This window comes from Plecotus auritus (genome assembly GCF_963455305.1).
Source record: "Plecotus auritus genome assembly, chromosome: 1".
Taxonomy (NCBI): Eukaryota; Metazoa; Chordata; class Mammalia; order Chiroptera; family Vespertilionidae; genus Plecotus; species Plecotus auritus.
This window is the reverse complement of record NC_137770.1, coordinates 39,382,549-39,409,706: the sequence shown is the minus strand read 5'-3', so window position 1 is coordinate 39,409,706 and position 27,158 is coordinate 39,382,549. Positions and strand designations below refer to the sequence as shown.

At 40.4% G+C, this 27,158-nt stretch overlaps 2 protein-coding genes across 3 annotated transcripts; one reads left to right on the top strand and one right to left on the bottom strand.

The window, feature by feature from the left end:
* Positions 1–15,783, top strand: TOMM20L (translocase of outer mitochondrial membrane 20 like). The gene is made up of 6 exons (XM_080670149.1): positions 1–93; positions 336–623; positions 777–820; positions 1,870–1,951; positions 14,316–14,458; positions 15,612–15,783. The coding sequence occupies exons 1-6, from the start codon at positions 60–62 to the stop codon at positions 15,663–15,665; spliced, it is 645 nt and encodes a 214-aa protein (XP_080526275.1). The 5' UTR covers positions 1–59; the 3' UTR covers positions 15,666–15,783.
* TIMM9 (translocase of inner mitochondrial membrane 9) lies at positions 14,634–27,110 on the bottom strand. Of its 2 annotated transcripts, XM_080670155.1 has the most exons (6): positions 26,986–27,110; positions 26,584–26,767; positions 23,497–23,585; positions 18,528–18,593; positions 17,260–17,355; positions 14,634–16,250 (listed from the first exon to the last, which is right to left on the bottom strand). In XM_080670155.1, exons 4-6 carry the CDS (start codon positions 18,564–18,566, stop codon positions 16,116–16,118), a joined length of 270 nt encoding a protein of 89 aa, XP_080526281.1. In that variant the 5' UTR covers positions 18,567–18,593; positions 23,497–23,585; positions 26,584–26,767; positions 26,986–27,110; the 3' UTR covers positions 14,634–16,115. The 2 variants fall into 2 exon arrangements, with proteins under 2 accessions (XP_080526281.1, XP_080526282.1); XM_080670156.1 differs by lacking the exons at positions 23,497–23,585; positions 26,986–27,110 and having other exon boundaries at positions 14,778–16,250; positions 26,584–26,714.
* Positions 27,111–27,158: the final 48 nt, after the last annotated feature.

Genomic DNA, 27,158 nt, shown 5'->3' with positions numbered 1-27,158 from the left:
GAGACCAGGTTGGGGAGTAAGGCTAGTGTTCAGGAGCTCCCTGGGCAGTTCTGTAGGAGATGACCAAAGTTTTGCATCAACTTAAATTTGCAGGTGAGGGAACACAGTCCTAAAGAGGATCCAGTTCCCCAGCTAAGCAGATTGCTGACATACTGTGATTTGCCGGATTGGGTATCATCGTAGGCACAAGGACAGGGGTGGGGTGTGTTGGGTAAAGGGGGTTCAGAATTTGGAGTGCAACAGACCTAAGTGTGAACAGAGCTCTGTTGCTGGGTGGCGGTGAGATCTCCCACACAGGCCCTCTGGGACCCTTCGTCTCCTCCTCTGTCCGGCAGCAGCGGTGCGAGGCTTCGACGGCTGTGGCCCTGCGCACTGGAGGCCCGAAGGCCGGTATGGGCGCCGCGCTGACGCCCCCTGCCGGCCAGCCGGGCTCCCCGCGCTCGCTGGCCCGCGCCCAACGCTCCGCTCGTGGGACGCCCGCGGCCGGATGCCCTGCATCCGCACCCTCCTTGGCCTCCTGGCGGCCCTGGCGTCCTGTGGCGCCGTCGCCTTCCTGGGCTACTGTGTTTACTTCGACTGGAAGCGGCGTGGCGACCCCGCATTCAAGCGCCGCCTGCGGGACAGTGAGTGCGACGGCGGCGGAGGCGTGGCCCGGGCGGTAGGGCGGGCCCGCGGGAACGAGGCGGGGCCCGGGTGCCGCCGCTACGGAGGGGCCCGCGGTGCCACAGCGGCGTCGGGGTGGCTCCCATTCAGCACGTGCCACGTTGTCTTTGCAGAAAGAAGAGCCCAGCCTCGAAAGGCTGATGGACCCGGCGCCCAGGTGAAGTGCTTTAGCGACGCCGAGGTGGCGTTTTAGTGAGTAACCTCCCCGCAGTGCAGGGCCTGGCTCGGATCCGGGTCTTGGCTGGTTCCTGAGCTGGCACTTCCGAGCCACGTTGAGTTCAGGCTTCGTTTTTACTGTCGCTTACAAAAGAAAAAGAAGGAAGAACCATTTGGGGTTGTGAAAAGGCAGCTATACAATAAACGTTGTAGGAACAGGTGCTTAAAACTATTTTTTTAAAGTATGTTTTTATTGATTTCAGAGAGGAAGGGAGAGGGAGAGAGGAATAGAAACATCAGTGATGAGAGAATCATTGATCGGCTGCCTCCTGCACGACCCCTGTTGGGGATGGAGCCCACAACCCAGGCATGTATCCTGAGCAGGAATCAAACCATGACATCCTGGTTCATCTGAGCCAGGCCAGCCGGGTGCTCACTCTGCCTTTAAAGACCAACCCTGGGCATGGTTCCAATGATGTGGCATCCTGTGACCCTGGTCCCCTTCATAAACCAGGCTGCAGCAAACCACAGCAACCTTCTCAACACCAGCTGCACTGCCAACTCCCCACCACGCCTTTTCCCAATCAACAAGCAATGTTAATGCCCCAGGCAAGGAAATAGTTTTGCAACATACAAAGTAATCTTTGTTATAGTTAATTATAGTAAGATGCCTGATATGTGTACTTAGTAAGCCGAGTAAAATATGAATGAGTTATTACAAGCATCTCAGCCTAATTTGGATATGCCATGTATTTTTCTCTCTCTTTTTTTTTAAATTTTATTTTATTGTTGACAGTATTACAGATGTCTCCCATTTCCTCCCCTTTTACCCCCACCACCCAGCCCCTCATGTATTTTTTTTTATGGCCTGAAATCGTAATTCCATTTTAAGAAATTGGTTTAAATATTGTAAAGAATAACTGCTTTTGTCATACGTTGGGTTTAGAAACTAGGTTTAAGAAGTGCATTTTAAAATAAAAACTAAATAATTTTGGTTAGTAAGCATGTCCCTCACACTCATTACTCACTGCTAAATATTGTGAATCGCAGCTGTGTGATCCAGCAAGGAATGAAAAGTTGCAAGAACTTTTTCTGCAAGAAGTACGAATGGGAGAGCTTTGGCTATCTAGAGGTAAGAACGTAAACATTCCTTTGTAAGCAGTTCTTTATGATAATTTGTTCATTTATTGATCAGGATATGTATGTTAAGTAACTTAACTAGCTAGATGTGTTAGCCGATGTGCTTCAGTTTAAAGAGAAACGGTCCCAGCATTGTCACTCCATCCCACTTGCCAGCTCCAGTGTGTTATAATTAGTGCTCCTGGTTATGTTGCAGTCTTGAAAGTGCCGATGGAGAAGCAAAGCCAAATGCTAGAACACCTATCATCAGGTAAAAATTTAAGTAAATGAATTTTCCCAATGGTTACTTGTGTGAATCAAAACTTTAACAATTTTTAACTGCTTTATAAACATTTTCATGCCTTCTTATTCTTTTTTAAAAATATTTTATTGACTTTTTACAGAGAGGAAGGGAGAGGGATAGAGAGTTAGAAACATCGATGAGAGAGAAACATCGATCAGCTGCCTCCTGCAGACCCCCTACTGGGAATGTGCCCGCAACGAAGGTACATACCCTTAACCAGAATCAAACCTGGGACCCTTCAGCCTGCAGCCGGATGCTCCATCCACCGAGCCAAATGGGCCAGGGCCTGCCTGCCTTATTCTTAATAAAATACTTATTTTTTAGGGTAAAGTCATCATGAATATCCATTCTTGTCCCATCTTATGTAGCGATGCCTGTAGGGAATACTTTGCATTTAATGGCCATGACCTATCTTTTGAAATATAATTTATCCCCACCCAATTCCAGATAGATTTGAGAGAAAACAATATTGTCAGGTAAAATGATGGTAGATAATATCAGTATCATATAAAATATTGTATATATAATGACCATGTTTTTACTTTGGTGTTGAACCCTGGAAAGAAAAAAAAAATTTTGAGCCTTATCTAAGGGAAAAATGATGCCCAATAAACAAGCATTACACCCATTTATGTGTCTTTTTTTTCAAATGTTACCAATTCCCCTCCATATCACAGTACCTATACCTGTTTTTGCTTCTTTTTTTTTTTTAATATATTTTATTGATATTTCACAGAGAGGAAGGGAGAGGGATAGAGAGCTAGAAACATCGATGAGAGAAACATCAATCAGCTGCCTCCTGCACACCTCCCACTGGGGATGTGCCCGCAACCAAGGTACATGCCCTTGACCGGAATCGAACCCGGGACCTTTCAGTCCGCAGGCCGACGCTCTATCCACTGAGCCAAACCGGTTAGGGCTGTTTTTGCTTCTTTTGATTGTCTTTTTTGAAAAGATTTTGTTTTTCAACCTGCATTTATGAGGATGGCATCCTTCAGGATTTATAAAGACAAAGAGGAAGTCAAGATCCTGGACAACTCAGAGCAATACCAAAGATTTTGACTTTAATCGGTGGCTTAAGAACATGCTAAAGGTTTTGAGAAATTAAAAAAATATTGCCACTTGCCCTGGCTGGTTTGGCTCAGTGGATAGAGCGTCGGCCTGGGGACTGGGGGGTCCCGGGTTCGATTCTGGTCAAAGGCACATGTTGGGGTTGCGGGCTCGATCCCCAGTGGAGGACGTGCAAGAGGCAGCTGATCCATGATTCCCTGTCATCATTGATGTTTCTGTCGCTCTCTCCCTCTCCCTTCCTCTCTAAAAAATCAATAAAAATATTTTTTAAAAAAATATTGCCACTCAAAACCATTGCACATTAATCATAGTTTGAAATTTCAGTATTTTATTCAGTACTTATCTTTTTGGTAGGTTTATAAATGGACTAAAAATATCTGTTAAGTATGAATGACAAAATGAATAATTAGAACTGACTTAATAATATAAGTACGAGTGATTTTAAATAAGGTAATGAAGTATAAGTTTTAAGAACCTTCATTTGCATGGGCCTCAAGTGCTGGGAGGGGGTCCTATCAATTTTGTATTCAAAATTTTATATTTTCTTTTTTAATCCTTACTCGAGGATATTTTTCCATTGATTTTTAGAGAGAGTGGAAGAGGGAAGGACAGAGAGAAACATCGATGTGAGAGAAACACATCAATTTGTTGCCTCCTGCACATTCTCTGACCAGGGCCCCAGCTGGGGAGGAGCCAGCAACCAAGGTACTTGCCCTTGACTGGAATTGAACCCGGGACCCTTCGGTCCGCAGGCCGATGCTCTATCCACTGAGCCAAACCGGCCAGGGCAAAATTTGTTATTTTCTTAAACAGGGTCCCCCAAAGTATATAAACTAGGGGCTTCATAAAATCTGGATTAATCCCTAGATACGGATACTCCCTCAATAAAGGGGCAATTAAAATAGAGCTTTTCAGCTTTAACATTTTTCATTTGGGATAGTATAAAATAAATATGGAGAGGAAAATTCTGAATATTAAGCCAAAAGAAAACATAGCAATTATTTTTTACATTTTATTTTTACTCACTATATTTTACATTTTATTTTTACTCACTATGTTTAAGAGCTATATGTATTAGTTTAGACTGAGATAAATGTTACAGATATTAAGATGATTGAAACAGTAATTGCAAACGTGTATTTAAATTTTTCCCTCTCAAGGGAATAGCATTAATTCTGTGAACCCCTAAATTGGTTAACTAGCTCTTTAAGGGTTATGTACTGTTACTGTATTTTACTTTTAAAGCAGTTCTCAATCTTGATTGCTTATTCTTTAAACCCCATCAAACCCCAAGCCAATTAAATCAGAATCTCTGGGGGTGGTACCCAAGCATCAGTATTTGATAAACCTCCTAGTTATTATAATATAAATCCAACACTGAGAACCAGTATTCTAATGCGATAACCTTTCACCCAGTTTTCTGTAATCTTTTTCAATTTTTTCCACTCCCCTCTGTACCAACCCCAATTTTCATGACTTTGTTGTCAGGTAGTCTAGTTCTATAGCCATCTCAATTTTGGTTATGTCTGTTTGGGACCATAGAACCAATGATTTTATTGAATTTAGTGGTTGACTTAACTAATCATATTGTTTTTGTGTCACATTAGCTCCATCAACTTGAAATCAGGCACTATTGTATCTTTTTCTTTAAAAAGCTCAATACATTAAAAACATTTAGACTTAAAGTATTTTCATAAAGCTGTAATTGTATTAATTTAAATAAACTTTACAGAGAAATACTTCATTTAAGAAATAGCTTCTTTTATTTATTGATTTTAGAGAGAGAAAAAAACACACATTAATTTGTTGTTCCACTTATTTATGCATTAATTGGTTGATTCTTGTATGTACCCTGACCTGGAATTAAACCCACAACCTTGGTGTATTAAGACGATGCTCTGGCCAACTGAGCTACCCAGCCAGGAACAAGAAATAGATTCTTTAAATGCCTAAGAGAAGTTATGAAAAACCCAGCAATGAGGATTTCTTAAGTTGAAAATGTAAAATTAGGTGTCTATAGACACAAAATCTTAAGTCCTAAAACCTACATATCGACAAGGCTTACTTTGTCGTATCTTTCTCATATATCTACACTAATAAAAGGGTAATATGCTAATTAGACCAGGTCGACTGGCCATCTTCCGGATGTCCGACTTCCTTCTGGACAAAGCCATGGTGGTGGGGTCTGAGGCAGAGGCAGTTAGGGGCGATCAGGCCAGCAGAGGAAGGCAGTTGGGGGCGAGATCAGGCCTGCAGGGGAGGGCAGTTAGGGGCGAGAACAGGCCCACAGGGGAGGGCAATTAGGGGCGATCAGGCAGGCAGGCAGAGGAGTTAGGGGCAATCAGGCAGGCAGGCAGAGGCAGTTAGGGGTGATCAGGCAGGTAGGCAGGTGAGTGGTTAGGAGCCAGCAGTCCAGGATTGTGAGAGGGATGTCCGACTGCCGGTTTAGGCCCGATCCTGTGGAACATCCCCTGAGGGGTCCCGGATTGGAGAGGGTGCAATCTGGGCTGAGGACCCCACTCCCATGCATGAATTTCGTGGACTGGGCCTCTAGTGTGTGTGTGTGTGTGTGTGTGTGTGTGTGTGTGTGTGTGTGTGTGTGTGTATATATATATATATATATATATATATATATATATTTGGTGTGTGTATGTGTGCCTAAAAATATTTCTATGGATTTTTTAGAGAGAGAGAGGGAGAAACACTGATGTAAGAGCAGATCATCGATTGGCTGCCTCCTGCATGCCCACTACCAGGGATTGAGCCCGCAACCTGGGCAAGTGCCCTGACTGGGAATCGAACCAGCAACCTTTCCATGTACAGGATGATGCCCAACCGAGCCACACCAGCCAGGGCATATTTTAAACTTAATATAAATCTTTGGGAAGCATTTTTTTCCTGTCCATCATGCACTCTTCATACAACCATGGAGTTCAACCAAGAAATGGAAAATTCATTTCCGTTAATAATAAGAATCTAATATATTTAACTACAGACTATATTTTATTTCCTAACTAGTTATATTAAATATATCAAAATTTCAACTTGTATTATTACAAAACACCAGAAGAGAGGCAGCATACTGTAGTCTCAAGGTTCAGAAAATTAGGTTCTGTTACTAATTCTGGCATTAGCTTTGAAAGCTTAAATCATTTCACTGATCATTGCCTCAGTTCCCCAAAACAAGGAAGTGAGACTGATTCCATGTTTTAACTTAAAAAGAAAGTCTATGATTAATTTCTACTCTTCACAAATTTTCATTCTTACTTTATAGCCAATCATCCTAAAACTCAATTTAAAACTTTACTTAGAAATGAAGGTTCTTAAATCTCTTAATTTCTTCCCCTGAATATGTAATTCATGTTACACTAAATCTTGTTTTAACTGACAGAATACATTCTTAAATTATCATTTAGCCAGAAAAAGGTGTTTTATCTACAATTTCATCAGCCATACATGTGAAGATAACAGCAGAACACAACCTTTAAAAAAAACCTCAATACCTACCTCTTACAGATACTCGTATTTGAACTTGACCTTAGTGAATCTGGCAGCTCAACATTTCCTCCCACATTTATACCCTTATGAGGCTTGTTTCCATAGCCTTTATCTTTTTAAAAATGTTATTGATTTTAGAGAGAAAGGGGGAGAGAAACATCAATGAAAAACATTGATTGGCTGCCTCCAGCACACGCCCTACTGGGGATCGATCCTGCAAATGGGGCATGTGCCCTGACTGGGAATCAACTGGTGACCTTGTGGTGCATGCGATGACACACAACCAACTGAGCCACACTGGCCAGGGCAGCCTTTATCTTGATATGCTATTAAAGTTTAAAAATTTTAAAAAAATATTTATTATATTTTTAAAAAATTTTATTGTTTAAGGTATTACAAATAGTAGTACATATGTCTTCCCCCAACCCCCATTGACCTCCCCCCAGCCTCCCCTACCCCCCGGCACTTGCCCTCATCCCCCTGCCCCCAGTGTCTTGCCTCTGTTGGTTGTGCTTATATGCATGCATATAAGTCCTTCAGTTGATCTCTTGCCCTCCCCCAACCCTCCCTTACCTTCCCGCTATAGTTCGACAGTCTGTTCGATGCTTCTTTGACTCTATTTTTGTTCAACAGTTTGTAATGTTCTTTATTATCCATAAATGAGTGAGATCATGTGGTATTTATCTTTCTCTGACTGGCTTATTTCACTTAGCATAATGCTCTCCAGTTCCATCCATGCTTTTCCAAATGGTAAGAATTCCTTCTTTTTTACAGCAGCATAGTATTCCATTGTGTAGATGTACCACAGTTTTCTAATCCACTCATCTGCTGATGGGCATTTAGGCTGTTTCCAATCTTGGCTATGGTAACTTGCGCTGCTATGAACATAGGGGTGTATATATCCTTTCTGATTGGTGTTTGTTTTCTTGGGATATATTCCTAGAAGTGGGATCACTGGGTCAAATGGCAGTTCCGTTTTTAATTTTTTGAGGAAACACCATACTGTTTTCCACAGTGGCTGCACCAGTCTGCATTCCCACCAGCATTGAAGAAGGGTTCCTTTTTCTCCACATCCTCTATAGCACTTGTCATTTGTTGATTTGTTGATGATAGCCATTCTGACAGGTTTGAGATGGTACCTCATTGTTGTTTTGATTTGCATCTCTTGGATAATTAGTGACTTTGACCATGTTTTCATATGTCTCTTGGCTTTCTGAATGTCCTCTTTTGAAAAGTGTCTATTTAGGTCCTTTGCCCATTTTTTGGTTGGATTGTTTATCTTCTTTTTGTTAAGTTGTGTGAGTTCCTTGTACATGTTGGCGATTAAGCCCTTATCAGAGATAACATTGGCAAATATGTTCTCCCATGCAGTGGGCTTTCTTGTTGTTTTGTTGATGGTTTCTTTTGTGATGCAGAAGCATTTTATTTTGATGTAGTCTCATTTGTTTATATTCTCCTTAGTTTCCATTGCCCTAGGAGCTGTATGGGTAAAGATATTGCTACGACAAATGTCTGCTATTTTGCTGCCTATGGCTTCTTCTAAGATTTTTATGGTTTCCTATCTTATGTTTATGTCCTTTATCCATTTTGAGTTTATTTTTTGTGTATGGTGTAAGTTGGTGGTCTAGTTTCATTTTTTTTGCAAATATGTGTCCAGTTTTCCCAACACCATTTATTGAAGAGACTGTCTTGTCTCCATTGTATGCTCTTGCCTCCTTTGTCAAATATTAATTGAGCATAATGGCTTCTGTCGATCTCTGGGTTCTCTATTCTATTCCATTGATCTATATGTCTGTTCTTGTGCCAGTATCAGGCAGTTTTGAGAACAGTGGCTTTGTAGTATAGCTTGATATCTGATATCTGGTATTGTGATCCCTCCAATATTGTTATTCTTTCTCAAGATTGCTGCAGCTATTCGGGGTCTTTTTTTATTCCAGATGAATTTTTGGAGAATTTGTTCTAGGTCTTTGAAGTATGCCGTTGGTATTTTAATGGGGATTGCGTTGAATTTATAGATTGCTTTGGGTAGTATGGACATTTTAATGATGTTGATTCTACCAATCCATGAACATGGTATATTCTTCCATTTGTTCACGTCTTCTTCTATCTCTTTTTTTAGTGTCCTAAATTTTATGAGTACAGGTCCTTTGTCTCCTTGGTTAAGTTTATTCCTATGTATCTTAATTTTTTTGTTGCAATGGTAAGTGGGATTGCTTTTTAAATTTCTCTTTCTGTGAGTTCATTATTGGTGTATAGAAAAGCCATAGACTTCTGGGTGTTAATTTTGTATCCTGCTATATTGCCAAATTCATTTATTAAGTCTAGTAGTTTTTTGGTGGAGTCTTTGGGATTTTCTATGCACAATATCATGTCATCTGGGAATAAGGACAGTTTTACTTCTTCTTTTCCAATTTGCATGCCTTTTATTTCTTCTTCTTGTCTGATTGCAATGGCTAGTACTTCCAGTACTATGTCGAAGAGGAGTGGTGAGAGTGGGCATCACTGTCTTGTTCCTGTTCTTAGGGGAAATGGTTTTAGTTTTTGCCCATTGAGTATGATGTTGGCTGTGGGTTTGTCATATATGGCTTTTATGATGTTGAGGTATGATCCTTCTATTCCCACCTTGCTGAGAGTTTTTATCAAGAAAGGGTGTTGGATTTTGTCAAATGCTTTTTCTGCATCAATGGATATGATTATATGGTTTTGTTTTTTTTTTAATATATTTTATTGATTTTTTACAGAGAGGAAGGAAGAGGGATAGAGAGTCAGAAACATCGATGAGAGAGAAACATCGATCAGCTGCCTCCTGCACACTCCCACTGGGGATGTGCCCGCAACCAAGTTACGTGCCCCTGACCGGAATCGAACCTGGGACCCTCCAATCCGCAGGCTGACGCTCTATCCACTGAGCCAAACCGGTTTTGGCATGATTATATGGTTTTTATCTCTCAGTTTGTTTATGTGGTATATCACATTTATTGATTTGTGGATGTTGTACCATCCTTGCATCCCCGGAATAAGTCCCACTTGGTCATGGTGTATGATCTTTCTGATGTACTGCTGGATCCGATTTGCTAGAATTTTGTTGAGGATTTTGGCATCTATGTTTATGAGTGATATTGGCCTGTAATTCTCTTTCTTTGTATTGTCTTTATCTGGTTTTGGGATTAGGGTGATGCTGGCTTCATAGAAAGAGCTTGGAAGTGCTCCTTCCTCTTGAATTTTTTTGAATAGTCTGAGGAAGATAGGTTTTATTTCTTCTTTGAATGTTTGCTAAAACTCCCCTGTGAAGCTGTCTGGTCCAGGGCTTTTGTTTGTTGGAAGATTTTTGATGACTGCTTCAATTTCCTCCATAGTTATTGGCCTATTCAGATTTTTTTTATTCCTCCTGGTTGAGTTTTGGAAGGTTGTATTTTTTTTAGGAATATGTCCATTTCTTCTAGGTTGACCAGTTTGTTAGAGTTGCTCATAGTATTTTTTTATGATTCTTTGTATTTCTGTGGGGTTTGTTGTTATTTTACCTCTTTCATTTCTGATTTTGTTTATTTGGGTCCTCTCTCTTCGCTTCTTGGTGAGCCTGGCTAGAAGTTCATCTATCCTGTTTATCCTTTCAAAGAACCAGCTCTTGGTTTCATTGATTTTTTTGTCTCAATGTCATTTATTTCCGCTCTGATCTTTATTATTTCCTTCCTACTGATCACACTGGGCTTTTCTTGTTGCTCTCTTTCTAATTCTTCAAGTTGCAGAGTTAGATGGTTTAATACCAGTTTTTCTTGATTTTTGAGGTAGGCCTGTAATGCTATGAACTTCCCTCTCAGGACTGCTTTCACTGTGTCCCAAAGATTTTGGATTGTTGTGTTTTCATTGTCATTTGTTTCCAGGATGTGTTTTATTTCTTCTTTGATCTCTTTGGTAACCCACTCATTGTTTATAGTATGCTATTCAGCCTCCAAGTGTTTGAATTTTTGTGATTGTTTTTACTGTAGTTGATTTCTAATTTTATGCCAATGTGATCTGAGAAGATGCTTGATATGATTTCAATCCTCTTGAATTTGGAGAGACTTTGCCTGTGTCCCAATATGTGGTCTATCTTTGAAAATGTCCCATGTGTGCTTGAGAAGAATGTATATTCTATAGTTTTGGGGTGGAATGTTCTAAAGATGTCAGTTAAGTCCATCTGATCTAGTGAGTCGTTTAAGATAGATGTTTCTTTGCTAATTTTTTGTATAGCGGATTTATTCAGTGATATTAATGTGGTATTAAAGTCTCCTACTATGATTGTGTTGCTGTCAATCTCTCCCCTGATATCTTCCAGAAGTTTTTTTTATGTATTTGGGTGCTCCTGCATTGGATGCATAAATATTTACCAGAGTTATATCTTGTTGTATCAATCCCTTTAGAATTATGAAGTGTCCTTTCTTGTCTCTTGTTATGGTCTTCACTTTGAGGTCTGTTTTGTCAGATATAAGTATTGCTACCCCAGCTTTTTTTTGCATTTCCATTTGTCTGATATTTTTCCATCTCTTCACTTTCAATCTGTGTGAGTCCCTTATTCTGAGGTGGGTCTCCTTGGACAGCATATATATGGGTCATGTTTTCTTATCCATTCACTCACTTGATGTCTTTTGATTGGAGCATTTAATCCATTTATGTTTAATGTTATTATTATTATTATTTTAAAAATGTTTTTATTGTTTTTATTTATTTATCTTAAATTCTTACCTGAGGATATTTCTCCATTGATTTTTATTTTTTTTTTAATTTAAAAAATATATATTTTATTGATTTTTAACAGAGCGGAAGGGAGAGGGAGAGCTAGAAATATCGATGAGAGAGAAACATCGATCAGCTGCCTCCTGCACACTCCCTATTGGGTATGTGCCCGCAACCAAGGTACATGCCCTTGACTGGAATGAAACCTGGGACCCTTGAGTCCGCAGGCCGACGCTCTATCCACTGAGCCAAACCGGTTAGAGCTGTTTTTAATGTTATTATTGATAGGTACTTGTTTGTAGCCATTTCTGTACTTTATGCCTGTGTTCCTTCCTCCCTTTCTTTCTTTCTTTTTTTCTTTCTTCCTTTTTTTTTTTTTTTTTTACAGCATTCCCTTTAGCATTTCTTGCATTGCTGGCTTGGTAGTGATAAACTCCCTTAGCTTTTTTTTGTCTGCAAAGCTCCTGATTTCCCCATCAATTTTGATTGCTAGTCTTGCTGGATAGAGTATTCTTGGATTCAGTCCTTTGCTTTGCATCACTTTGTATACCTCCTTCCATTCCCTTCTAGCTTGATGTGTTTCTGTTGAGAAATCATTTGATAATCTGATGGGGGATCCTTTATAGATAACTCTCTGTCTCTCTCTTGCAGCCTTTAAGATTCTCTCTTTGTCATTAACATTTGCCATTGTACTTATGACATGTCTTGGTGTGGGTCTTTTGGGATTCGTCTTGCTTAGGACTCTCCGTACTTGTGTAACTTTTTTCCCTGATATGGGGAAGTTTTCTGTCATTATTTCTTCAAATAGATTTTCTAATCCTTGCTGATCTTCTTGTCCTTCTGGCAGCCCTATTATATATATGTTACTTTGTTTTGTGTTGTCCCAAAGCTCCCTTAGGCTCTCCTCCTGCTTTTTAATTTTTTTCCTCCCGTTGCTGTTCAGATTGAGCTTGTTTCTCTGCGTAATCTTCTAACTCACTAATTTGGTCCTCTGCTTCTTCTAGTCTACTGTTGGAACCTTCCATGGTGTTTTTGATTGTAGCTATATCACTTTTGATTTCTTCCTGATTTTTGCATAGGTTGTTGATTTTCTCATCCATCTGGTGTATGAACTGTATAACCATTACTCTGAATTCTTTTTCTGTCATGTTGCATGCTTCCGTTTCACTTATTTCCTTTCTTGGTGACTCCTCATTTCCTTTCCTCTGGGGATTGTATCGTTGTCTCCCCATTCTGACTATCACCAGAAGGTTCAAACATCGAGTTGTGTGGGCCTAGGCCATGTGCAGTGGGAGCTTTGCACCACCCGAGTGTCACTGAAGAGCTGTGACACCAAGACGTGTGGCTGCCGTGGGTTGGTGGGAGTCACGCTAGCCCAGGATTGGAGTCACTGGCACTCAGTGTGGCCTCGTTTGCGCACCTAGAATCAGGGACCCTGCCAGTGCCGTGCTGAAACAGAGACCCCGTTGGCATGTACCAAAAATCAGAGTCACCCTAACTGGTTTGGCTCAGTGGACAGAGCATCGGCCTCTGGACTGAAGGGTCCCAGGTTCGATCCCAGTCAAGGGCATGTACCTTGGTTGCGGGCACATCCCCAGTAGGGGGTGTGCAGGAGGCAGCTGATCGATCTTTCTCTCTCATCAATGTTTCTAACTCCCTATCCTTCTCCCTTCCTCTCTGTAAAAAATCAATAAAATATATTTAAAAAATAAATAATTCATTAAACAACAACAGCAACAACAAAAACAAAAATCAGAGTCCCCTAGCGTGTGCCAGGAGCCAGAGTTCCCCTGTGCCCGCACCAAGAATCGAGTATCAGAGTCTCTGTTGCTTGGTGCAGCCACGCGCTGAGAATCAGGGTCCCTGTGTGTGCATGCGCCAAGAATTAGAGTCACTGGCTCTTAGTGTGAATGCACTGGGAATCAGGGATCCCAGGTGCATGCGATGGGAAACAGAGTCAAGTCACTGGTGCTCCGTGTTGCCTCTTGTGCAGAGAATCAGGGTCCCCGGTCTGCTTGGGGGACTGGGTTGCACAGTAGCACTGTGTTGGCAGGAGGTTCACTCCTGCGCTGCAGAAAAAAGACTTCCGTGTGCACTTACCCAGAACCGAAGTCAAGTGGCACTGCCACCTTGCTTGGGCGTGGGGTTTGGTCACCTGATTGTGTTGTGGGAATAGATTCTCAGTGTCCACACACACACCCAGGCTCAAATTCCTGTAGCAGAGCTGTGGCCCTGTGTGAGGGGCCGGTCTAACAGTTCCTTTGGCATTGCAGCGAGCCTACGAGGAGGGGGATGGGCTGTGACTCACAGAAATCTGCAGGCGGGATGTCTGGATTCTTGGTGTCTGTGGGTCTGCAGCTGTGGTCACAGGTCTGTCCACAGTGGCTGCAGGGTCCCGGTTTGCATCTGAAACCAGACTGGGTGGTGCTGAGGCCAGGATCCTAGTCTCAAGCAGCTCTGTTTTTCAAGATGGCGTGGTCTCTGTGCCCATGCTAGCCACCCCCGGAGTGTCTGTGGTGGCAGTGGGGCTGCGCCGTCTAAGACTGCCCTATTTGGCGGCCCCTTGGAAGACCTGCAGGATCTGTCCCTAGCTCATACACACACACACATACCACACTCCTCTATCGCTCCCTCCCTCTCACACTCTCTCCCTCCCTTCCTTCCTGCCAGTCGCCATCTTCAGAATCCTCCGCTTTTAAAATTTTAATGCTTAGTGCTGTCTAAGTAATTTGTATAATTTATATTTTGAAGAACATTAAAATTTTGCTCTGAACTTATCAATTTGTTTCAGGAGAGCACAGAATGGGGGTTGAACATCTCAGCAATGCCCTTTCAATGTGTGGGCAACCACGGGAACTTCTGAAGGTTTTTAAACACACACTCCCTCCCAAGGTATTTGAGATGCTGTTACACAAAATTCCCCTTATTTGCCAGGTAAGCACTTAATTATCTTTGTGAAATGGGCAGAATAAACAAATTGGGCTTGAATACATAGCAATAGCAAAGTAGATGTGTGAATGGCCCAAAGTTTTAAATGAGTAAAATCTTATTTTTTTTTATTGCCTTTCTTGCCTTTAGGTGAAACAAGCCAATTCTTTCATGTTCCTTTGACTATAATGTATTGTATATTTTATTGAGAATTATATGTTTCAGCATTTCAATTTTAAAGCTAGCATTGTTAACATTTTATTTGTCTTCGTACTTTCAAAGATACCACAATTATTAACCTACTGTAATGTCCATGGAGGCCTTTAAGTTAAATGGTATTTATTATTTAAATGACCTAGTGGCTTAAAAATTAGATGTAACATAGAAAACAGTAAATTATCAAAGCAGAACACTTCAACTTTCCATTAGTATGACAAAACATAGATATCACATTGGTAAGTTTAAACATATAGACTAATCAGTGTTTTGTAAAGTATAACGAGATTGATATCAAATGAAATCCTTTCAGAAGCTAATTATTAATAGGTATTAGTCCACTTACATTTACCAAACTGCTTGATATGTTTATGGATCAACTAGAATTTCCTAAAATTGCTTGGATTTTAGGACTCATTTAGCCATAAGACACTACTTTTAATTTTGGTTCACTTTTTATTACACTGACCACATCATGGCCGAGAATACACTATGTACTGTTGGTCTGACTCAGAATCATTCAGGTTAGACTCTCAGCTTTCGAACAAAACACACATTCCACTAGAGCCTAACAGTCAACTCATATATTCCCAAGCTCATCTCAGATGGGTTGTTTCCTGAAAATATATGGAAATATAGACAGGGGTGGGCAAACTTTTTGACTCGAGGGCCACAATGGGTTCTTAAACTGGACCGGAGGGCCGGAACAAAAGCATGGATGGAGTGTTTGTGTGAACTAATATAAATTCAAAGTAAAGGAGCGGAGGGGAGAGCAAGAGAACCGGATAGAACAGCCGGATCCGGCCCGCGGGCCGTAGTTTGCCCAAGGCTGAGCTAGAATAAGGCTAGAATAAGAATGTGTAATGCCCTGCCTGACACAGAAGAGAGGCAAGAAAAGGATCGTGCATTGAAATGATTAGTAACTATTTTATGTATTTACCAGCAATTTGAGGCAGACATGAATGAACAGGAATACTTGGAAGATGATCCTGATTGAAAAACATTTCAACGTATCCACAGTCCAGTCAGAATACTATATTATGATATAGCATAAACAACTGTGCAGTGATATTTCCATTTATTTAACTTTGAGAAATAAAAATTTTTTCTATCTCATTCATGATTGAACACATATTTTGCATTAAAATTAATAGTCACAATTGAAGAAACGATGGTTTATTTTTCTAATCAAGTGACTAAGCTCCTGAATCATAAGGCCTCAACAAATGTTGCATCTTACATTTTGATTGGACAATAAGAGCTTCTATTTTGATTATCCCTGGTAAACAGCAATTTTGTTTCTCCAGTGGTTTCCATTTGCCAAACAGTCATGACAGATGGTTAACATGGTGACTACTGCTTTCAGGGGATTCTATCAGATGAATCCTCACTTCCAGTGCAAAGTTATTGGCAACTTTTCAGGGAAAGTCCAGCCATCAGGACGTCTCTATCGTGGCTGGCCAAGGAGTCCTGCTTTGGCTGCCAGGGCTTCATTCTGCTGAATATGATATTCCTGAAATCTCATGGATATTCTTTGCGTCATTTTTAAATATTTCTGTAAGCAATGTTCTGAACAGGTGGTCTAGAAATAAAATAAAAAGAGAGAAGATGGAAGAGGCAACACAGAAATATTAATTTGAAAAAAAAAAAAGCATGTATTCTAAAAGACCAACAAGTAGGTACTTTTCTTTGAATATAACTGAGAATTAAAGGGTATTAATAAGTAGTAGGTGACCATAGCTTGCAACTGTTAATACAAGAGGTATTACATTTTGATACCTATGGGTCTCTAGGCACTAAAAACAATGGTAAGTCCCTACTATCTGGAGTAGATTTCCTGCAGGTGTGTTTTAGTATTAACTGAAAGCCCACATTCCCATCCCCTTATTCTGATTATTAAAATGTAGGCCCAGTACAACTTTGTTCCTTTTTAGTGAGAAATTCCATTTTTAATATTAACTAATGCTCAACCTTTTACTTTTTTTCCAATAAGAATATTACACTTAGCATCTATCAAACGTTGTCATTTATTTAACAAGTACTTATTCATTGCTGGTTAAAAGTTAAGATCTTGGCATTAATGTTTTCAGTATTCTTCCACTGGAAGAAGTTATGTCACTTTCAGCCAATATATAAATGTTTTGATGAGCAGATTAAAAGTTGTAACTTCTAATAGGATTGGGTTTTGAGAGTCTACCTATGCAATATGAGTGACGGAATTCAAGCTCTAGTTTTTCAACAGTACCCTGAATTCTCAGGGTCAGATAGAAAAGCCATGTCAAGTTTCTCTAGCTAGGTCATCTTAATTGAAAACTAATTACTAAGACTTTGCAATGGAACAATAACTCAGCAAGCCCCAGGCATCTTCTCTAAAAAAGTCTGCCTTGATTCAATGTGACTATCATATTAAATTTGTCATCACTAAACTCAATGTTATGGGTCCATGGCTGCTTTAGTTCCTCCAAGCAATGGAGCATAAAAGGTGGGCAAAATTCCTGTAGTAACTAGGAACAAGCAAAATGCTTAGGGGGGTTGCATTTAAGTTGATGATCATAAGCTTAGGGAATTTTTAGTGGGTACACTTTTCATACCTCTTCAGGTTTTACTTCTCTTGTTGTGAAGTCTTTAACACAGTCCAAAAAGCAGGTTTCTGTAAGTTTATTGTAGGTTCCAAGAAATTCTTTAAACTATAAACAAATAAAGTGTTTTTAAAAAACAAACAAATAAGGTGTTAATATTTGGTGTTTTAGAAAACTTTATTTATTGTTGCAAGTATTACAGAAGTCCCTTCCTCCCCATCACTGACCCTCTCTCCACCCTGCTCCTGCCCCCTCCCAGGTCTTCCCCGAATTACTGTCTGTCCATGGGCTATGCCTATCTATACTAATAAAAGGTAATATGCTAATTAGACTGGGTTGACCAGACATCTTACGGATGTCTGACTTCCTTCCGGACAAAGCCATGGTGGGGGGGAGGGGGGAAAGGCAGAGGCGGTTAGGGGCGATTAGGCTGGCAGGGGAGCAAGCAGTTAGGGGCGATCAGACCAGCAGGGGAGCAAGCAGTTAGGGGTGAGATCAGGCCGGCGGGGGAGCAAGCAGTTAGGGGTGAGATTAGGTTGGCTTGGGGGAGCAAGCAGTTAGGTGGCAATCAGGCCGGCAGGGGAGGGCAATTGGGGGCGATCAAGCTGGTAGGGGAGCAAGCAGTTAGGGGTGAGATCAGGCTGGTGATGGGGGGCAAGCAGTTGGGGGCAAGATCAGGCCGGTTTGGGGGAGCAAGCAGTTAGGGGGTGATCAGGCTGGCAGGGGAGGGCAGTTGGGGGTGATCAGGCCATCAGGGGAGTCGTTAGGTGGCAATCAGGCAGGCAGGTAGGCGAGCAGTTAGGAGCCAGCGGTCCTGGATTGTGAGAAGGATGTCCAAGGGGTCCCAGATTGGAGAGGGTACAGGTCGGGCTGAGTGGGCTGAGTGACACCCACCCCACCTCCCTGCCGTGCACGAATTTCGCGCACCAGGCCTCTAGTAGGTATATAAGTTCACTGGTTACTATTTGTCTTTTAAAACAAAAATGTTCTGAAACTTAACTGAAGTTTGTATTTTAGGTGAAATGTCCTGTAATATTTGAAATCAAACTTTTGCTAACTTAAATGGGTATACTATGATCTATGTAATATGAGCTACAAAATATAGTCAGATTTTCTCATTGAATACTCTTTCCTGGATTACCTGAAAAATATTCTTCATTTAATATCCAATTTTGGAAATGAAACATAAACTGTTATTTTGTGAGATCACTGACATGGTTGCATTCAACAGTGCCTTAAATTTTTTGCCAAATGCCTTTTCCTTAATTATAATACCTTACCTGTTTTATCTGATCAGATTCTGGAATTTGTGCAGCCATATTCTTTCGGTACCTTTATTAAGTCACCTGATTTAAAAATAAAAAACGTTTGTCAACCTATAAACAAATATTTAAAAAATGTTTTTTATTGAGTTTAGAGAGAGAGGAAGGGAGAGGGAGAAAGAAACATTGGTGTGAGAAACATCGCTTGCTCATCTGCTTCCTGTATACTCTCTATTGGGAACCGAGCCCAAAACCTGGGCATAAGCCCTGATTGGGAATTGAACCAGCGAATTTTTGGTACATGGGACGATGCTCAATCAACTGAGCTACATGGGCTATAAATAAATGTTTTTAGGCTACCTGAAGAGTTAGGTAATCAAAACAAGATAGTTTATGAAATAGAATTAAAACAAGCCTACCTGAAATACCACATTATTCACATTTTATCAATTTCTAACCATATATGTAATTATATGCCACTCCCCCAATTTCCCACATCATTAATGACAACAGAACCATAAAGCTTAGATTTTTTTTTTTAATATATTTTATTGATATTTTACAGAGAGGAAGGGAGAGGGATAGAGAGCTAGAAACATCGATGAGAGAGAAACATCGATCAGCTGCCTCCTGCACACCTCCCACCAGGGATGTGCCCGCAACCAATGTACATGCCCTTGACCGGAATCGAACCCGGGACCCTTCAGTCCGCAGGCCGACGCTCTATCCACTGAGCCAAACCGGTTTCGGCAAAGCTTAGATTTTTAATGCTATTACCTATGGGACCCAAAGATCCTGTCTATCTAAATCTTTAGTGGGTTACCTTTTTTTTTTTTTTTTTTTTTGATTAATACTCACCTGAGGATATTTTTTCCATTGATTTTGAGAGAGAGTAGAAGGGAGGTTGGGGTAGGAGCGGGGAGAGAAAGAAAGAGAGAGAGAGAGAGAGATCAATGTGAGAGAGAGACACATTGATTGGTCTCCACCCCGACAGGCTGGGGATAGAAATCTGCAACCCAGGTACATGCGTGCCCTTGAGTGGGAATCGAACCAGAGACCCTTCTGTCCAAGGGCCTACACTCTAACTACTGAGTGGCTAAATCTCCAGTTTTAAGATGATTTGCCCTGCTACTTTGCAAAAAAGCTACTTATTATTAAAGTCCCATTCCTAGTAGGATTTTTTTTTTTAAAGGAATCTGAAATTTATTTTTTAGTTAATCCTAACCTGAGGATATTTTTCCATTGATTTTTAAGGAGAGTGGAAGAGAGAGGGAAAGACTGAAAGAAACATCGATGTGAGAGAAACATTGATTGGTTGCTTCCTGCACCAGCCCTGACCAGGGCCGGGGCTGGGGAGGAGCCTGCAACCAAGGTAAGTGCCCTTGACAGGAATGGAACCCGAGAACCTTTGGTCCGCAGGATGACGCTCTACCAACTGAGCCAAACAAGCTAGGGCCCTAGTAGGATTCTAAGGGAAACCAAGAGATCTCTGTTGTCTTCTGTAAGTACTTAAGTTAACTTCCATTGGTTGCTAATGTAACTTTGACCTGTGCTACTAATGATCCTTTTACCTTCTCTATGCAAATGGAGAGTACTATTAGTTGTAAACAAACACCATCCTAACTTATAAATCAATAACCCAAACGAAAGATACTCAGAGTGCTAATATACTTTAAAAGGAAGTTATAGGAGTTGTGAAGTCTGAAATTCAAAAAGGGCAATCACTGTAACAGAAACTTCTAAACATATGACACTTATGATCTAACTTGGGGGCAACAGAGAAGTGAAGATAAGGAAGTCAAAAGCCTTTCTGAATTCCTGGGATTTTCACATATCCTAAATAGCGAGCCCCGGCTTCGTTAATCCAGATATAAGAATGTATCACATTATTTTTTCTATCTGGTTAGTTCTAAAATGGAAGAACATCTCATATAAAAGATTTGTATAAAATAAGACTGTTTAAAATAGAAATTAAACAGCATGTAAAGAATAAGCATATACAATCTTGTACACTGTAGACTAAATGAATTTTTATGTATTATATTTAGCTTTAAATTTCCTAATAACCAATGCAAAAAAGGTAAACTGGATGTGTAAGTCATTCTTATTGACTCATTATTATTTGAAGTGGCTCTGTAAAGCATGATGTTTTCATGAAACTAGGAAATTCAAAGTGCTATTATCATGAAAAAAATTAACATTCTCATTTGATTAACGAATATAATTGATGGTAATTCCATTCTAGTATTTTCAACCGTGTATACACCTTCTACTCTTTTGCATTTATTCTTCTTTCCTCTTTTTTTTTAAAAATATCCTATAAGTTAGTGAGGATACAATCCAAAGAACATTTCACCCAATACCACAGAAGACACATTTTTATCAAGTGCCCACTGAAACAATATCCTGGGTCATAAAACTAGCCTCAACAAATTTAAAATAATTTAAATCATTCTAAGTGTGTTCTCTGACCACAGATGAATCAAGCTAGAAATGATTAACAGAAAGAGAACAGGACAATTTCCAAACATCTGGAAAATAAACAATAAATTTCTAAATAATCCATGGATCAAAGAGGAAGTCTCAAGGGGGGAAAAAAATCAGTGAACTGAATGAACTGAAAATACAACATATCAAAATTTGTGTTAACAGAGCTATATCAGTGCCAAGAGAACAATTTATAGCATTAAATTCATATATTAGAAAAGAAGAAACCTCTCAAATCAAAGATCTAAACTCTTACCTAAAGCACCTAGAAAAGGAGCAAAATAAACCCAAAGCATGTAGACGGAAATAATAGAGCAGAAATAATAATAAAAATGAAAACATAGCCCTAACCAGTTTGGCTCAGTGGCTAGAGCGTCGGCCTGGGGACTGAGGGGTCCCGGGTTCGATTCCGGTCAAGGGCATGTACCTTGGTTGTGGGCACATCCCCAGTGGGGGGTGTGCAGGAGGCAGCTGATCGATGTCTCTCTCTCATCGATGTTTCTAACTCTCTATCCCTCTCCCTTCCTCTCTGTGAAAAATCAATAAAATATATTTAAAAAAAAAAATGAAAACATAAGCCCTGGCTGATGTGGCTCAGTTGGTTGAGTGTCGTTCCACGCACTGAGAGGTTGCCTGTTCGATACCCAGTCAGGGCATATGCCCGGTTGCAGGCTCGATGCACAGTAGGGGGCGTGCAGGAGGCAGCTGATCCATGTTTCTAGCTCATCAATGTTTCTCTCTCTCTCTAAAATCAATAAAAACATACTTAAAAAAAAATGAAAACAGCCTAACCGGTTTGGCTCAGTGGATAGAGTGTCAACCTGCGGACTGAAGGGTCCCAGGTTCGATTCCAGTCAAGGGCATGTACCTTGGTTGCGGGCACATCCCCAGTGGGGAGTGTGCAGGAGGCAGCTGATCGATGTTTCTCTCTCATCGATGTTTCTAACTCTCTATCCCTCTCCCTTACTCTCTGTAAAAAATCAATAAAAAAATATATTTTAAAAAAAAAGAAAACATAAAAGCAAAAAACAATAATCAATAAAACAAAGAGTTGGTTCTTTAAAAAGACTATCATTATCAGAAATGAAACTGTGTATCACCGTAGACCCTGCAGATGTCAAAAGTATAACGAATTTACTATTATCCTGATATCAAAACCAGACAAAGGCAGTACATAAAACTAGAGAAATATCCCTCATAAAATAGACCTATAGATCCTTAACAAAGTAATAGAAGATTGGTATTACTCTGCTGACTATCCTCTACTTGCCCATTAGTATACCTAACTCATGGTGACAAATGATGGTTATTTGATAAGACATAGATAAGAAGTGCCCCAATAGTGTTGGTATGAATCTTCTTTATTTATAATTATTTTCTTGGCATTATATATATTTTTTAAATATATTTTTATTGATTTCAGAGAGGAAGGGAGAGGGAGAGAGAGATAGAAGCATCAATGATGAGAGAGAATCAGGGACTGGCTGCCTACTGGGGTTTGAGCCCGCAACCCGGGCATGTGTCCTTGACCGGAATCGAACCCGGGACCCTTCAGTCCACAGGCCGACGCTCTATCCACTGGGCAAAACCAGCTAGGGCTTCTTGGCATTATCTTTTAATGTAAAGTTCTTAATAGTATATATCTCCTTAAAATGAAATAAAGTTTTATCATATTTTAAAAGTAATGCAATCTATTTCTTGAGAATTTGGAAAATAAAAGAGAAATACTTTACTCAAAAACCACTAAATTAACATTATGGTTTCCTTTTCTCTAGAATCATTCAATTATAAACTTTTCAAATATTGTCCCAGACCTACAGTTGAACTCAAGAGCTAACAGTCAGCAATTTTCTCAAGTCTGCCTAAATCTCTAAAGCTCTTCTCTACAGTCATAAATAAAGGCATACCATTTTATTGTGCTTTGCTTTATTGCGTTTTTTTTACAAATTGAAGGCAAGACCCTCCACCAGCAAAAAGATTATGACTCCCTTATAGCGGTGGTTTGGAACTGAACCCCCAATCTCTGAAGTATATCTGTATCAAGATCATGGTATACATAATTGTAGGCAACTGTTCCTAGGAAATACTGAAGGTGATTGATTTGCAAATTTACCTGCTATCTGGTGTCTCTAAAGTCTTTCAGCCTTATCTTTTGCAGTTATTTAATCATAAATTATGCTGATTGACAAACTCCAACAAGCCAAGCAAACCACTGATAGTGAAAACAGGCAGCAACAATGTGGCTGCTCTTCTATTTGGTCCTAGTTTCCAGATATTACAGCAAATGTTTGTTATTATAGAGGCAAACATCCACTGAGGAGTTACCTTTCAATTATACCCCTGAGACCTGGAGATGGAGGGAAGAGATAAGAGTTCCAGAATCTCTGGCTTAGGTATTGGGAATGATACAGCAATGTTATTTTTTTGCCAAACACAAATATATCATAAAACCGGGTAACTTAAGAGTAAAGGGAGATCTTATCAGTCATCAAGTTCAAACCTTTTCTGATGCATGAGTTTCCTTTCTGTTCTGGAAAAGGAGTTGTCCAACTTTTGCTTGAATATCTCCAGTGAGGCCTTATTTCTTATCTGAAAAAATGATGGGATTACAATGACTGGGGAGACCTTTTCAAGCTCTAATAGTTTATTTGAGAAATCTAAACTTCTGTTGGCTAAGTCATTTTTAAAAAAGCCTCTTCCTTAGATTTATTGTAATCATTTTGCAACATATTCAGATATGGAATCATTATATTGCACATCTGAAACTAACAATGTTACATAGAAAGAAAAAAGCCTCTTCCTTTTCAATAGTTTCCTCATTCTGAGGTTACAAGTCTTTAGGCATATGTTATTATATATATTTTAAAAATACATAACATTCTGCCCTGGCCAGGTGGCTGTTGGTTGGAGAATGGTCACATGCACCAAAAGGTTACAAGTTCAATCTATGGTTGCGGTGTATACAGGAGGGGGTGGGGAAATTCATCCCTGTTTCTTTCTTCCCCACCCTTCCTCTCTCTTTTTAAAATAAAAACATATCCTTGGGTAAGGATTAGTAAACAAATATAAGATCCTTATTTTTCCAGGTAGTACGTATGTCCAGGTGAACATCACAGAACAAGCAATTCCCAGAAATTTCTGAATATTAAAAAGAAATTAACAAACTAACCAGGATATGATGGAGATGTCCACCATTTCTTTTTTAGAATCACATGCAGATTTGTATCAGGCCTGAAGCCAAATTTCTAATTCTGTTAAAATAGTTAAAGCAAATGATTCTTCTGATGTCTTTGGCCTCTATCACTAACATGGTACTTGCATGATTGGTACTGGTCACTGGTACGCTTGTGATTCAGGCAAGGATCATGAATTGATCATAAAACCACTAGGACTAGGTGATAGGTTCCTGGGAAACAGAATTCATGCTCTCAAAACATCTCCACAGGTTACAAAAGGAAAACTGTCCTCCTATATTGTAATGATCTGGCAGTCACCACCTTAATCAAGTGATTATACCTAGCATCACCTCTGTGGTATTCTCTCAAAAATGGATGATCTGACTCTGACCACGAGGGAATAATTAGGAAAAGCCACCATAAGGGACAATTTGTAAGACCAGAGGTCTTAAAAAAAAAAAAAAAAAAGTCATGCCCATCCTGTGTGGCTCAATGTTTTCAGCATTGAATCAGGTCACCGTTCAATTCCTGGTCAGGGCACATGCCTGGGTTGTGGACTTGATCCCCAGTAGGGGGCGTGCAGGAGGCAGTTGATCAATGATTCTCATCACTGATGATTCTATCTCTCTGAAATCAATCAATAAAAAAGGTCATAAAGAAAAGGGGTAGAGGGTTGTTCTAGATTAGGACACTAAAGGGTCATGACAACTAAACACAGTGTGTGAAACTTTGGATCCTGAATTAAAAAGATACATTTTTGAGTTAAAAAAGACATTCTGGGGATATGTTATCATTTTAGGTGTGATAATCTTATCCTGGCTATGTAACAGATTGTTCTTAAGATGATTCATGCTGAAGAAATTAGAGTTAAAGGTCATGATGGCTGCAACTTAATTGCAAATGGTTCAGCAAAAGAGTAGGTATCTCTGTATATAGAGAGTGGAAAAGAGACAGCAAATAAGTAAAAATGTTAACAATATTATAACAATCAAAAAAGAAAAACAATCTTGTGAACCCTATTTTTTGTTCCAGGGCTATCAGTGTCTTTTATTTGATAGGTCAGATGTTTAAATTGATCTGAACTAACTTGTTTGGTTGATAGGCTTTAACAGGACTCTACCACATGTCCCTTTACTTTATCAGGCGTCCTCAATTACCGCCCGCGGGCCACATGCGGCCTGCTGAGGACATTTATCCGGCCTGCCGGGTGCCACTGCCTGTCCTGCTTAGCAGCCAACTTGTCCCCGGCCCGCATTGCGCATAGGAATTTGTTCATAGTTGTTTTTTTTAAACTATAGTCCGGCCCTCCAACGGTCTGAGGGACAGTGAACTGGCCCGCTGTTTAAAAAGTTTGAGGACCCCTGCTTAGATTATCGGCAGCAGGTTTAGTAAGTTAATGCCTGATTAAATGGCAACTCATTAATCAGAGCAAAATATTCTTGCTATACCACACCACTCCCACAAAAATTCTTTTGAATGATTACTGTCTATTGCTTTCGGGTTTAAAGGTTGGCCTCAAGACTTAAAGCATAATTCGCTGAGCCTGGACTAGATGGGGGGAGGGGTTTCAACCCAATTCAACTTGTAATGACTGCTTATGGTCACACTTTAGAGACTAGAGGGGAAAGGTTACTTTATTTCACATCTAAATTACCTTTAGAAAATAAGGGAATTAAATAATCTCCAAAGCTCTGACATGGTCACTTTATCTTTTAATTTTCCCTAAAACAAATTGTGAACGAGCAGATACTACCTGTGAGCCCAGTAATGAAGAGGGAAATGTAACTGGAATAAGACATAATTTGCAAAGAATGAATAAAAGGTTCTTCAAAGCCAAGACCCTAAGGTCCCTTTTAATTCTAGGATTTCTCCTATGAAAGCTGAGCTGTAAAAATAGTAATAATTAAAAAAAAAGTGTTATTTAGCTTTTACATCAGATTACATTGCTTGCCTTTGATTAATCTTTTTCTAAAGCCTCTAGTAATGCGTAAAGGGAAACGTCTAAGTAGTGCGTCCTTGAAAATTAGCAGATCAGATAAAGGTGTTGGGCCTGGTTTTGTGTCCAGGGAGGATTGTTCAGTTAAAGGGGGGTCTCCTGCCTGTTAGCTCAAGGTCAAGGCGTGGATGCCTTACAGCTTAACTCTCACTGTCTCAGAACAAGACCCCGACTGCTCAAGCCCAGTTTGGTGTGCCTCGGAGCCTCAAATTACGACCCTCGCCCAAGTGACACGGACGTCAGGCCGGTCTCAAATCCGCTCTGGGAAAGCAGGACCCGCTGCCCGGCTCCGCAGCCCCCCGCAGCCCACGAACATACGGCGGCCTCATTCAGAGACCCACCGCCTTCCCGGAGCGTAGCCTGCCGCCCCCCGCCCGGGAACCCGGGATTCCGAGGGCAGAGAAAGAGATCATACTTAAGCACAGGCTCTCGCTTCCGACAACAGTACGAGGCTGGGGGGACTGCGCTGCCAGTCGAGTCCGGGGGCGGAGGGTCGGGGTCACCGCGGGTGCCGCCGCCGCTGGATACTGAACACGTGGGAGCGGTGAAGTCAAATAGCCCTTAGACCCTTTGACGCCGATTCGTTATAACGAGGGGAACTTGAAAGAAAAAAACGATATGACCCTATAACTCTGAAATTTTCTGAGAATTAATTTTTGTGGTTGTCTCCTTAGACAATGCTTCCTATTCCTAATTTCCTCGCCACTAACTAACCCGAATCTGCCGAAACTGTTTGAAAGACTAATTTACTTTGCGTCCCTAACGGTCTCCAGGAGCTACGCTGTAAACATTCCCTAATGAGTGCGAGTGGTATTACCAGTTAGTTCGGGAGCGCTGCAGGTGTTCAATGAGTCTCTCAGGTTTTATCCAATATTTAAATCCTTTGGGGCAATGTACTGCCTTAAAACAATTCACACCTGTTTTAAGCCTTTTACGTTGGGCGTTTGTTTCCACCCGGAAAGGGATGGAGGAGCACCCGGGAGCATTTAG